The sequence below is a fragment of the Myzus persicae genome, unplaced genomic scaffold (genome assembly GCF_001856785.1).
Source record: "Myzus persicae strain clone G006 unplaced genomic scaffold, MPER_G0061.0, whole genome shotgun sequence".
NCBI lineage: Eukaryota > Metazoa > Arthropoda > Insecta > Hemiptera > Aphididae > Myzus > Myzus persicae.
Genome location: NW_019103974.1, coordinates 18,597 through 32,201, shown reverse-complemented (window position 1 = coordinate 32,201; position 13,605 = coordinate 18,597). Strand labels below are relative to the sequence as shown.

The 13,605-nt window shown below is 29.2% G+C and overlaps 1 protein-coding gene across 1 annotated transcript; it reads left to right on the top strand.

Moving 5' to 3' along the window:
* The first annotated feature begins 2,909 nt into the window (after positions 1-2,909).
* LOC111037078 lies at positions 2,910-13,338 on the top strand. The gene is made up of 4 exons (XM_022319440.1): positions 2,910-2,944; positions 5,068-5,206; positions 5,984-6,082; positions 12,904-13,338. The coding sequence occupies exons 1-4, from the start codon at positions 2,910-2,912 to the stop codon at positions 13,336-13,338; spliced, it is 708 nt and encodes a 235-aa protein (XP_022175132.1).
* The last annotated feature ends 267 nt before the right edge of the window (positions 13,339-13,605 follow it).

Genomic DNA, 13,605 nt, shown 5'->3' with positions numbered 1-13,605 from the left:
TAAAACAGTATTTCTAATAACAACAATATTTTATTATGTCACTTTTTGGTAATAAAAAAAAAGATTCACCCATCAGTTTTCCAATGTATACCTAACTATTATTAAATATCAAATACATAAAAATATAGATATAATACCATAAGAAAACACAATTTAAAACTGAAAACTCGAAACATTAATTCGTTATGTTTTGGAACAATTTGCACACCGATAAATCAATCACCTAAGAAATTTATAATTTACATCTAAAAAATAAACGTAGCATCATCTATTGATGCCAAAGTCGCGTGTCGACACGCAAATCTGGTACTCTCTGACCCGGATCTGGAACTCTGATCCAAAAATTGATTTTTCATTCCCACGTACCTATACGTTTATCAGGCATTGGCACAATACTGGCTCCGATACGGCTATTGAAAATAGTAAGGAAATATTCGTGAATGTATTGAAAATTGTATTAAAAAATATACATACATATTATGCAGGGTAACACATCATGTTATCTTAGTCCTCGTACAAACCCTGAACCAACTCTACTGCAGAGGTGTGTCCAGAATCAAAACTTAAGACAGGCTGCACAGTTATATCAGTTTAAGCTTTGTATGAAACAAATTAATTTTTTAAACGGGAATTTTTAAAATTAGTAAGATTATTATATGAATATGCAATCAGAGGAATGAGAATCTTATTGATCACGAACTTTAGTAAACTTCGATGTCCATAATAAATCCCATGACGTAGAAAATGAATGCTCTCGTGGTTGTACTTCACAGTTTAAGCTAAACAATAATATCGACCATTTCAGAAAACGAATTTTATTTTTATTTTTCGAGACGATAAAGTAAAATTTAAAAGTCATTTCTAACTTATAGGTAAGTTGTAAGTGGCGATTTAAAATGTGTTTCTTGATTTACAATTATCTACTATTATCATACTTAATTAATTTTACAGTCACTTAACATTATTTTTTTTCTAATATGAACCCCATAGATTTAAAATTTATTTTGTTTTGTTCAAATGTTTTTGTGTATATACGAGTATACATAGTTACAACAAAATATTTAACAGATTTTTAACTAAGATGAGAAACTCGTAACTTTGATAATAATTAAATAGAAAAAAAATTAACTTTAAAACATACATTTTTCAAAATTAGCTTAACGAATTAAAAAAAAAATAGCCATTCTCCCAGCCTTGAGTATAATAATATTATATTATACTAATCTGTAGGATGTGGACTCTGCACTTATTATTAATATTAAGTACATAATCCTTATACTGGTTTGCAGACACGGCGATTGTATTTACTCACTACCTATAATATTAATACATCCTTATGCTTCTCATTACGATTATGTATAACACTGCAGCAATAGTACGAATTACAGTTTTGCATTGTTTCTCGTTCAGTGTTCCGAGAATGGCAATTTCGTCTAAATACAACCGATATATTATTATTATTATTATCGCAGTAGGCACACAATGTACCACGGCCCTAGGCGGTGGTGGGAAAAAAATAGTATAGTGTGAAGCAGCAAGCAAACCGATGAGATATTGCGAGAATATTCACGGTCTGGTGATGGTACCTACGCAAACAGTGTGGTGTAAAACGATTTCAGATCTCCGTGGTTAGGCAACTCTAGGGTATATCAATCGGATTGTTTGTGAACATAATATTATATACTTACCTGCAGCTACTATAACAACGGTCGAGATGTTGCCGGTTAATTCTTCGTAAAAAAAAATAAATAAATAAAAAATAAAAAATTATACTGAGGCCAACCGATCTCGTTGTTATACTGTGTTGATTATCGGGCAAGGTGCAACGCGTTTTTGCAAGTTTCGAAAGCAATTGTTTATTGATGTTCGTGTTTGTGGTGTTATATTGTAGGTATATAGGTATTATATTGTTTCTTATTTTCTAGGCCCGTTTATCACGCGCAAGCCGATAATCTGTCGCGTTTAGGATTTTAACACTTTTACTATTTTCCCCGAGTTGAGATTTTTTTATCTCCGGAGAAAGTCCGATAATGCTTTTAAACAAAAAAAATTACGTTTTTGCTGTATGGTTTTAAGTTCGAATATTGTCATCACAAAACGAGCTTATGATACACGCACGAACCCTCGAGGAGGTATACCTCATATATTGGAGTGTATACCTAGGTAGTGGTTGGTGTATCTACTGCATAAAATAAACAACGCGATTGTTTCAGAGTATATTAAAATATTATGATAGCGACATTTTGAGTACCATATGGACCGTTAACACGAGGAATTCTGTTTATTTTAGTGTGGGACACTATATATATTAATATTATTATAACCAATATTCGTTAGTATATAAAAATGTAGGCCACAGGTGATCGTAATAGCATATATATTTAATAATTAGTGATGGAGGGTGAAAATGTTGCTTAACACGAATGAGTGATTGAATGATTTTAAGCTATAACCACAAAATTCTGTTATAACTTAAGGACCAATTTATTCTATCGACGAATAGTTTTCTAAGTTGAATCGTCCACCAGCAAACTTCACCATTAATGACATTTTCCAATTAACTGAATCGTTATTCCGTACCTACTTTCAAATTATTACCATTGGTCGAATAACACATTTTTTAGTTTTATGCACCTACTCACGTTTTGGATGAATATTGAAAATATGTCAACAGATCTCTTCGCGGATTAAAGTAACGCGAACAGGACTTTTTCAGATGAAAGACTGAAATCATGTTTGTGACTTGTTCTGATGTTGTGGTATATTTGGCATTCGGTGATAATGTGTTGATGGTGACTTGGACCGCGAGCCGTGCATATTGGAAGTTCTTCCTTGGCCATTAAGAAACTGTGAGAGATTTAAGAGTTGCCGATTTTTGAGTCTTCTTAAGATAACTTCAAATTGAGGTTATGACTGCTAGATCAGCTAGCTCATTTTCTGCGATGTTAGAGTGTCCAGGAATCTAGAAGAGTTTGACTTTGTAGTTATTTAAAACATTTTATTAATACTTTTAAACGTATATCCAGGCTATTGTTAGTGTTTTTTGTTTTCAAACACGCAGATGGTCGAGAAAAAAATATGCATAAGTAATAGGTATATTAGATCATGTTAGAAGTATTCTAATACATATGTGTTACAAATAAAATGTATATTATCATAACAAAAATCATACACATTGTGTTCCTAATAATTATTATAATGAGTAATTACAATGCAATTTACACTCCAACAATAATATTGTATTGGCGTGTTATAATGCTATTTTAAAAACATTAACTCTATTCTCATAATATGCCAGAGACTTTAGTTTGATTAAGCTCTGATCTATGAAGTTGTTTTTCGAGTGTAAAAGTGGTAATTTATACCTGCAGTAGACTAACTAAAAACAGGTGTTAAATAGTGAGCCATAGTTTTTAATAGGATTAAATAACCATGGTAAGAATAATAGAACTAAATCAATATAATGTTTAAAAATGATTTACCTATTTAATTATTTATATTCATATTTACCTTAAGTATTAGTAAATTTAAAAACTATTGTTAAATCCTGTTATAATTATTTAAACTACAAAAATATTATGTAAGTGTTGTAAAATAATTTATTCGTTCATAAAAGTTTTTTTAGCTGGAGAATAACTAAATAGTTTGAACTAGTTTATTATTATTAATATTGTTTTTTTTTTATCTAAAATATATTCCATCTGTTTAACAATGAGTAATAAGGATAACAGAGAGAAAAGTATATTCAAAACATGAACCACAAAAGGAGGAGATATTTCTTACAATTTTACATTTTACATTTTTCAACATTCATAAACAGAACCACACACATTTTTTTCCTATCTTAGGAGGTTACTAAACCAAATTCTTTTTAGTCGACGAGGACTTTTCGGTAATTTAGAGAGTACATATTCTCAATGAAGCGTTAATCTTAATATGGTTAGTTAATTTTTAGTGCAACTTTTGAGCGCAAAGCGCTTTTACTGTTTGCATTTTTAAATTGTTATGGTGGACTACATTATTTACTTAACATGGAGCACCGCTGATAATTCTTAAGAGTCATCGACTAAAAAGCTTGATAAATGTTGTGAAATTGGTTTGTTATTTTGATTTTAGTGAGGAAGCGATAAACATTCCATTTTATTTAGGGAAAAGTTTACCTGAGCTGATATTTTGTCATTGGTTTTAATTTTAAAGTTTTTGGCTCAAGATTCTATTTTATTTAGATATAAATATGTAATTGAACTAGTTTAAAACTAATAAAGACACTTTTACAATCCATAAACTATCATATTAGATGTTCACTAAATTTTAACAGGAAAATTATTTACTTAATGAGTTACAATTTTTCTTTATTAAATTTATTATTTTAACTTAAAACTAATAAATTATACTTATAACTTATTCTTCTGACTTATCAATATATATATTATATATCTTAAACATTTATAGAGTTAAGAATATTTTTGACATATATTCACTGCCTTTTCTGTTTTTCAAATTGTCATTTACTAATTAAAATAAATTTTAAAAAATTCAATTTCTACACGCATCCAATTTAGTGCGCTTCATTCTTTCTGCACTTACTTGTGTTAACTTTTAGTCAAACCATGATATAATTACTCTTATATTTTATTTAGGTATACAAAATATGTCAGTTTTCAAATATTTTTAATTATTTAAATTATTATAAATTAGATAATACCTATATCGACACTTGCTTACTTTCAAAATAATGTATTTTTTAATTGTCTATTCATAATAAATAACAATTTTAACTAGAGAATGTAATTGTACGTGGCTATTATATTTGTGAGAATAATTGTTGGTAAGTACTGTAAGACGTTATATTATACTTATATAACATAATGAACAATTACATTTTTAATTCTGGCATACCAGTAGATTTGTATTTTAATTTATAATTGTATTGCTGTGTGATATTTATCTTAATTACATGTCATGAAGAATAGTTTATACATAATATCTGCTGGATAAGTATCTAAAAACAAAAAATCGATTACAAACTATAATTGAACAAATCTTATATAATAGTTTTTATTACAGGAGTATTTATTTTCCTGATTCATTATTTGAAATAGCTGGAAATGCCGTTAACGAACTAAAGGAGCCGATTAGTTGGTCGTGGTCGGTATCAAATGTTATGGATTGGGTACAATATGGGTTAGGATTGCCTCAATACGTAGTGAGTAGTTGCGAGAATGTGTTAAACAAATTGAAATACTATCTTTAAAAATACATTATTATTTAAAAAAATCATAATGTTTAGATATGATAGTGTTATGTATTGTATAACGTTAGATGCATGTGGCACTAGAGATGCAACTTCGAATTGTCTAAATTCTCGGTTAATTGAAACTTATTAATTTATTGTCTTTGCGTAGGAAGAGATTTTTTGAAGATTTTCCCAGCTATATTAATCTTAATAAATTGTTTGCCAAAGGTTCATACTCTTCAAAAATTTACTTCAAAAAAAAAGAACCAATGCAGCCTTGTTCATATTTGACGCTGTTATAAATGGCTACGTTATAGGTATGACAACAATTAATAAAATTTTCAAATAGTGAAGAATATTATCGGTACAACAGTATTCGCATAATTTTTAAATCCTGGGTACCGAACTACCAAATGCAAGAGCTCGAATACTATTAATAATTATCATTAGGTATTGATTTAACGATGAAGAGATTTTCTTCTGCTTTTATATACACGGTATTGTGTAGGAGGACATTGTCTACTATTGAAATTTGAAGTCATATTTGCTGAAACATCATTAATATTTATTACTATCTTTTTTTTTTTTGAGAAAACACATCCGCTTTTGGCCTTTGACTATTGTCTTTATCTTTGTTATTGTTATTATTATTACATACCCACATATTTAAGGAACATCCATAATTTACTTACCTACTTTTAAAATAAAATCTAGAATTGTCTTTTAAACATTGTGATCGAATTACAGATAATATTCAAGGAGAACAAAATTGATGGTAAAAAATTAATTTTCATTAACTGTCAAACACTGCCTTCTTTGCATATTACAGACTTTGATCATATCAAGGTAAGACTATTATAATTTACAGGGAAAAGCATTTCATAAATATAATATATATATATAATATGTAGGTAGACGTAAATTATAATACGAATATAGGTTATCTGTAAAACATATTTTAATCCTACAGAAGACATCAAATTCATTAACCAGATGGTCTATACACCTATTTGAGGTACCTACTACTTTTTTCCATTACCTTTAACAAAACCATATGTTTTATGAATGCTTAAAAATATTTGATATTCTATCATCTTATGTTTCAATAATTTCTTCTTGGTTAGATCATAACATTTTGCGTACAGTTATAAAATTATACGTCCACATATTTACGATTCCTACCTACCTGTCCTAAATACGTAATAATATACTATGAACATAACAATTATCGATTTAACTTAATTTAAGCCACGTTGAATGTCGATAGGTAGCAGCTAATTACTAGTAAATAATTATATAGGTAGGTCACCATATCATAAGCTTATATGCCACTGATACCTTTCTATACTCTTACTCATAGGCCATAATTATACTACTCGTAATTATCTTACCTTCTCTATCGAATTACAGGTGATTCAAATTTTTCTAAAAAATCAAAAATTGCATAATTCTAACTACATTAATGATGTTTTAAAATAATATTATAATAATACAAAAATCAGTGTTTATTAAACTGTTAAGGGTCAAAATTGATCCTATTGAAGCAACTATAGGTATATGTAGTATAAATAATTGTATATTGGATTGTCATGACTCATGAGTTCGAAAATGTTTGCTAGTATAGCTAATAGTTATAATTTTAACATATTTAAAAAAAAGTTACGTGGATAACGCCCTACTGTATATTAGCCCGATTAGGTGTCTAGACAGTCACTGCAGTAATGGATGTGTTACATTTGAATTCAATGATATAAAGTTATTGTATACTAAAACTATTTTGAACGAAGTCGGGTGACCTATAATATATTACTAAGGATATTTTATGATATTATTGTAATTAAAGTAATTTATTTTACTATTAGGCATTATAGTACTACAGTATATTAAATTAATTTTAAAAAAAAGTTGTGGGCAAAAATTGCTTTGAAAATGTCATTGTGTGTATAAATTATAAAATATAATAAAATCCTCTTAAATTTTTAATTACCCGTGAATAATATTCTAAAATTACAACAAAATAACTAAAATAACTAATTTGAACATTTTCAAGATTTTGATCAACTTTGTCAAAATTTGAACTTTATAAATACATATAAAAAAAAAGTCACGTCTATATGTATCTTTAATATGTTTAACTATTATTATAAAGACACACGATGAGAAACCTTGTATTCAATTTTCAAACTTATTGACCCAGCGAAATAAATTGAATTTACATAAATATAAAAAAAAATCGCAAGAAATTGAAAATTTCGAATGTCTAGTCAAAACTAATCAAAATATTATTTATACAATTTAATAGTGTATTGAAAATAATAATGTTAACATCCAGTAAAAATTTTAAGTTTCTACGTTTGGCAGTTTTTTTGTTAGGTACATTAAAAAATTAATTGATTTTGTTAAAAACTGGTTTTGCTTAAAAATCCCTGTTTTTTTTTTACGTTTTCTTGAAGTTTTTAAAACTGATAGGATCATTAAATTTTGACCTCTCTAAACTATATTTACTTTTCTACCAGAAAACATACTGAAATTGAAAATAAAAATATCGCTCCTCTCAGAATCTAAAATCTACTAACTAATAGATTTTACAAACACACACTAGTAGGTATATAAAATATAAACTATTGGTACTGTCTAATGTTCTAATTCAAAAGTATCCACTAAAGTTAGGCTCCATAATTATAAGTCTATACTGTGAGTTTTTGTAGTCAACCCATATTAGGTAGTATAATTTATGTTTGAATAAAAAATAAACAAAATGTTAAATATATTGTATAATAATATTATAAACCCATCGTTTAAATATATAAGATTAATCGGTTACGTACAAACAATCGAATTACTAATAATGAAATGCGTCATGTTGTAATAATGCGTAGTGAGATTAAATGACCAACAATACGTCCGCTATGATTCATATAAGTACGTAACGCACTTTGATTATTTATGCGAAGATTAAAATATAAGATATATAATATTCTAAGTAAAAATAATACAAGGCGACTACATCAAAATATATGTCTTTAACGTTTAATTTCCATCTCCGTCGTCATTGTATAAGAAAGAATACAATGGTTCGGTAACAATGCGTAATTCTCATTGTAAAATACATAATATTCTATTCTTAGACAAAGTAACAACTGTAACTCTATATGACATAAACGGGGGTAGAAGGCTGCTGTGACAGTGACATCTGCATAGGTATCTGATACAAAGTAAATACAATTCAAAGTGGTACATGACATTTATGTGCCCAACACCTTTGTGTATGTTATCAAAAATGTATCTGAAAATGGTAAACACATTTGGGTGCATTTCTGAAAAACACTTTAGGCCGTAAAGTGAAAGATACGTTTGGGCCAAATTTACTTACATGTATAGGGAAATATTACTCCCAAACGTTGTATGGATTTACACCCTAAAGTTGTGTGTTTTGACAAAATGCGTCCCAAGTCCAAACATATTTCTCCCAAAATCATTATATTCTCGAGTTTGCCCAGGTCACATTAAGATAACACGTAATACTTTGGAGCATCTATTTAATATTTTATTTTATTTCACCAAAATTCAAGTATCTACCGTGTTAGATAATTACATAATGCCAATTATGAAAAATTGCTGTAACAAAATTACTTTTTAAAAGTAATTTTTGTGAAATTTAAAATCGTTTTTTACGGGACTTTTCATTACATGCGTATTTATAATAATTTATCAGCTATCGACAAGTGATTGTATGAATTAACAGCAACGGTAATTCCAAAGTAGGTAGCGGCCACTTTAAGTTACAACTCGAATACTAAAATACCACTATACCAATGGTCAGTGTTCGATTTTTTTTCATTTATATGAAAATACTCAAGTTACCAGATATTATATTAATACAATGTGTATTAATACTCAAACATAATACCACTCAATGATAGATTATTTCTAAATAGCAATAGGATATCTTGGGTAATGATTGTTGGTAAAAGAGATGAAGAAGAAACTTGTTGCCGAATCAAATTGGAAGATAAACCCATAAACCACATACTTATTAAGTGTACTTATAATTTATAGGGCTACTTAAATAAATAAAATATGAGTGCTTTAATTTATTTACTTTTGGATTTGTTTATAATATATAATGTAAGTAATGAAGTAATTACACTGACCAATATCTGTTTTTTTTTATATAGTTAAATAAGAGTCATTTGGGGAGGTACAAATTATAAAAAGTGATGAATTAGTTCTTTTTTAAGTTGCTAAACAATAATAATAACATAGCTGTTTATTTTGAATAATATATTTTAGTAGTTCAGCTCTCCTAAAGAATACGATGACATTTTCTGGTTGGCAATCGAGGTCGATTATTTCATAGAGATTCCCTGGTAGTTGTATTCTTTTCTCACTTTTTTGTTGGATCTGCACTCCAATGTGTTTCACCTTTCACCGTTAGTACTCAAGGGTGGACTGGATACGAAGTGCATTCTTTTGGTGGATAATTCTGCATGTGACGTGTGGCCAATTCTCAATAGGTTTATTGTTATTTCTGTTTTTCTTGATATTTCAAATTGTTATCAGATTTTTTTTTATGAGCATAATTTTGTATATTCTTTTATTTATATTTTTGCATTAAGCCTATCAATTTTAATTTGGGGTTATTAAATACTGCTGTTTTTTGTTTTGTTTTATTGGTCGGCTAATTCGATTTATTCTAATTACTAACGTAATAAAACGTGATATCAAGTTTATACAACGTAACTTAAGCGTAATTTAAATTATATTGAGCAATGTTCACACCCACCAACATAGACTCTCTAGACTTCTAAATTCATATTATTTATAGAATATTTAATGAAATAAATAAGAGTAGCAAGTAGGTATCAAATCTTATAATGAAAATATCTTAAATTTTCTTTGTGATCCCCTCGTCTACCACATATGTTAGTGTAATTTCATGAATTCATGAATATTGTGACTGATTGTAATATTAAAACAGTATTTAACTATAATTTTGCTAAGTAGCAGTGTCTAGCTACTATTTATTTATTTTTTAAAAATGTAATTACCCATTGCCCCATAAAATATTAAACTTTGAGTTTGGCTTCTTGCTATAAAAATATTAAATACAGAGTGAAGGAGTGGGGCACTTAAACGGCCGATTTTAGAAATAGATTTTCTTGGCAGTAGTTTAAGTTTTTTTTTCTTATTAAATAATATTAGTTTTAAAATAACATGCCATTTAGCAAACATGGGACAGTAGAGTCGGAAACAACGCACTTGAGGTATATTGAAGAACTAAGACACCAAACCCGAGAAGAAATTCCCAATACAGTGTATTGAATACACCTTTGGAAGTGATAAGCAATGTAAAATGGAAAAAATACGAGGAAGATTAGAACGTTTAAAAAAATTTGACGGTCGTCTTGAGGAAATCATCTTTAAAAAATGAATGGCATGTTATGTACATTGTTTTAATATATTAATAATTGATGTTCATTCGGTTTTTTAATTTTATTATTAAACTTTAAAATTGGCCGTTTAATTACCCCACAATATATTACCTTATAATATAATAATGTATAATTATTGATCGATACCTATTTTATGTTTATAATATTATCACTATTTTAATATTTCGTAATAACTAATAACTAATAAAGTATACAATTTAGAATACGTAGTCGGAACTGCATGAAAATAAAGAACCTAATAACTATTTAATACACTGCTGCAGTCTAGCGCGGACCTGATAACTTATATAAACTAACAAAATACAAACCACCTATTAAATTAATTATAATTATTACTCGTCCAATTTAACGCACTGTCTATCAATAGGTGCTTTAAAATTTTGATTTTTTAAATTATAATAATGAGTTACTCGATAAGTAACGTTAAATTAGTATTTATTAAATTCCGTGTGACGAATAACGTGTGATTTAACTACTTTAATTTAAAAAGTACAATTACGACCTACAATTTGAAAATTATTATACAACTAAGAACTTATCTAGACTTCTAGTACTTTTTTTTTATCTTATTAGCTCTCTAGGCAAGTGTCGTTTGAGTCTTCTACGTACATTACCGAAAAGAGAGAGTTTAAGTATTTTGTAGTACCTATGAAATTTAAAGTAATATAATTTTGCTAATTAATTTAGGGTAGGAAGTTTTAGATCTTTCTGAAGATTTGAATTGTGAGCGGAGCGATAAATGTATTGATTTTACAATGGTGTGTGTTTTTTTAAAGTTGTAATTTAAAAATATTACTCGTGAGTACTTGAAACTCAAAGAGTATATTATTTATTATTATATACATACACATTACACACAACGAGTTTTAAAAAGTAATTTTTTGGCAAAAATGAATTTAACCTACTGCACTATTAATTCTTAATAGTAAAATAAATTACTTTAATCACAATAATATTATTAAATATATTAAATGACTAAGTGATATTATAGGCTGATAGACCGTCTTAGCTCAGAATCGTACAATATATAATATATTTAATGCAATGTATTTATAAATCGTATACAATGATTTTAAATCATTGAATTCAAATCTTACACAATCCATCATAACAGTGGCCCACTTGTAACCTGCTGTAGATCAGAGTGACATCCACCCCGCTTTTTGTTTGTGAAATAACAAGGAGAAGATATTACTAGTCGTAAGCAGATGGATTGAAACACCTGAAGCATTTTGGCATTGGATGTTTTTACAAAATCCAATAACTGAATAGATTCTGTATGTCCAAACTGGTCAAATAATTGATTCGTATGTGGTAAGTTTATTGGATATTGAGACTTGAGAGTTTGGATTCCAAGAGTAGGGTTTAAGGAGTAGAAATGTAGAGTTAATAATTTAAACCCCAAGTTGTATGTGTGAGCTTCGAGTTATCTAGAGTTATACCAAGATATTTAACTTAATTTTCCGTTGGAAATATTTGATTGTTTAAAGTAACAGGTGATGAATCGAGATTTTTAAGTGAAAAGCTTAAGTGAACAGATTCAGTTTCGTTTATTTTAATATTCCACCTGTTTACCATCAAGTTAATCTCTTTTTTAAAAAAGTTTTGAATCTTAGCACGGGCTGTAACGTGGTTTTCGTGGGTCTATAGTACTTTTAAATCTCAAAATATATATGCACTTACGAATTATGATATAATATGAACTTAATAAACAATAAATACTTAGAATGAACTCTAAAAACATGCATTTAATGTTTATTATTTAAAATAAAAATAAGAAATAGGTATTACTATTTTATATGAAACTAGCTTAACTCCGACAGTTCAAAGACGAATCAGACGTAACAAGTTATTTTATATAATATAATATACCTAGATAAAAAAAATGTTCAATTATATTTTGAAACAGTTAATTAAATAAAATCTTGCTAACTTAGCTTATTATCCCAAACTTGTTTGACACACTAAACTTTGCTATATGTTCTAATACGCCTACTCATATATGCATTTAAAATGCAGTTTAAAGAGTAATGAAAAAAAAAATGCAAATTACAGTTTTAACTTTTAAGTATAGCTTTCCTTGCGACAAACGTTATATGTAACATATTTATAGATCACTCACGTGGCACGGTGACCTATCTAGAGAAACTACGAAAAACTAGAAATCCTCAGAACCTACTACATTTAGTAATATTATATATTATTTATCAGTACATAGCAAAAAACGTGAGACACTTGTATGGTCTACCTCCGGACACCGAATACCACATCGGTATCAGTGGCCAGCGGTCGGTGTACCACGTGTACGGCCGGTATTACTTGCACTTGGCCAACACTTTTGCGGCCGGCGGACGGCGGTCGGCCACGGCTGGCCGCAGAGTGCAGGAGGAAAAGTTGTCGCTGTTCGGTTACATGAAATTGGTGGGCATGGTGACCGATACGAGACACCGCGGCCCCCGGACGTCTAGTTGTCGTACGGATGACCGGCCACCGCCGCCGAAACACAAAATACTGCTGGCTCGGTTGCCGGCCACCGAGTACTTGCGGGGAGGACAGTGCGCTCACGCAGATCAGGCTGTGGCGCGGTTGCGTCCAATGCAGCTGGAGACGTGCACGAAACAGCCGTGGCCGCCTGCGAAACAGTGACTGCTGAGTGGCCACATCACATTTTCCTCTAAGGATTACGCGCATATTATTAAAATGATGTCGCAAAGGATAAGCACATCCTCGAGCTGTACAAAATGTACGCACTCGTGCACATAACACACATGAAATATGCGCTTTAAACTGCTCTACTGACATATTTTGTTAGATGTTCATTATTTGAAATAAAAATAGTTTTAAAAGAACTTGATAATACTGTAATAGTCACTTGTTGCTGTAGACACCTGTAGCAGTAGTGGATTAGTTGGG

Coding starts and splice junctions, on each gene's coding strand:
- LOC111037078 (XM_022319440.1), top strand. CDS start 2,910: ATGACTGCTAGATCAGCTAGCTCATTTTCTGCGAT. Junction 5,207..5,983: donor TAGGATTGCCTCAATACGTA/GTGAGTAGTTGC, acceptor ATCGAATTACAG/ATAATATTCAAGGAGAACAA. Junction 6,083..12,903: donor CAGACTTTGATCATATCAAG/GTAAGACTATTA, acceptor ATTATTTATCAG/TACATAGCAAAAAACGTGAG.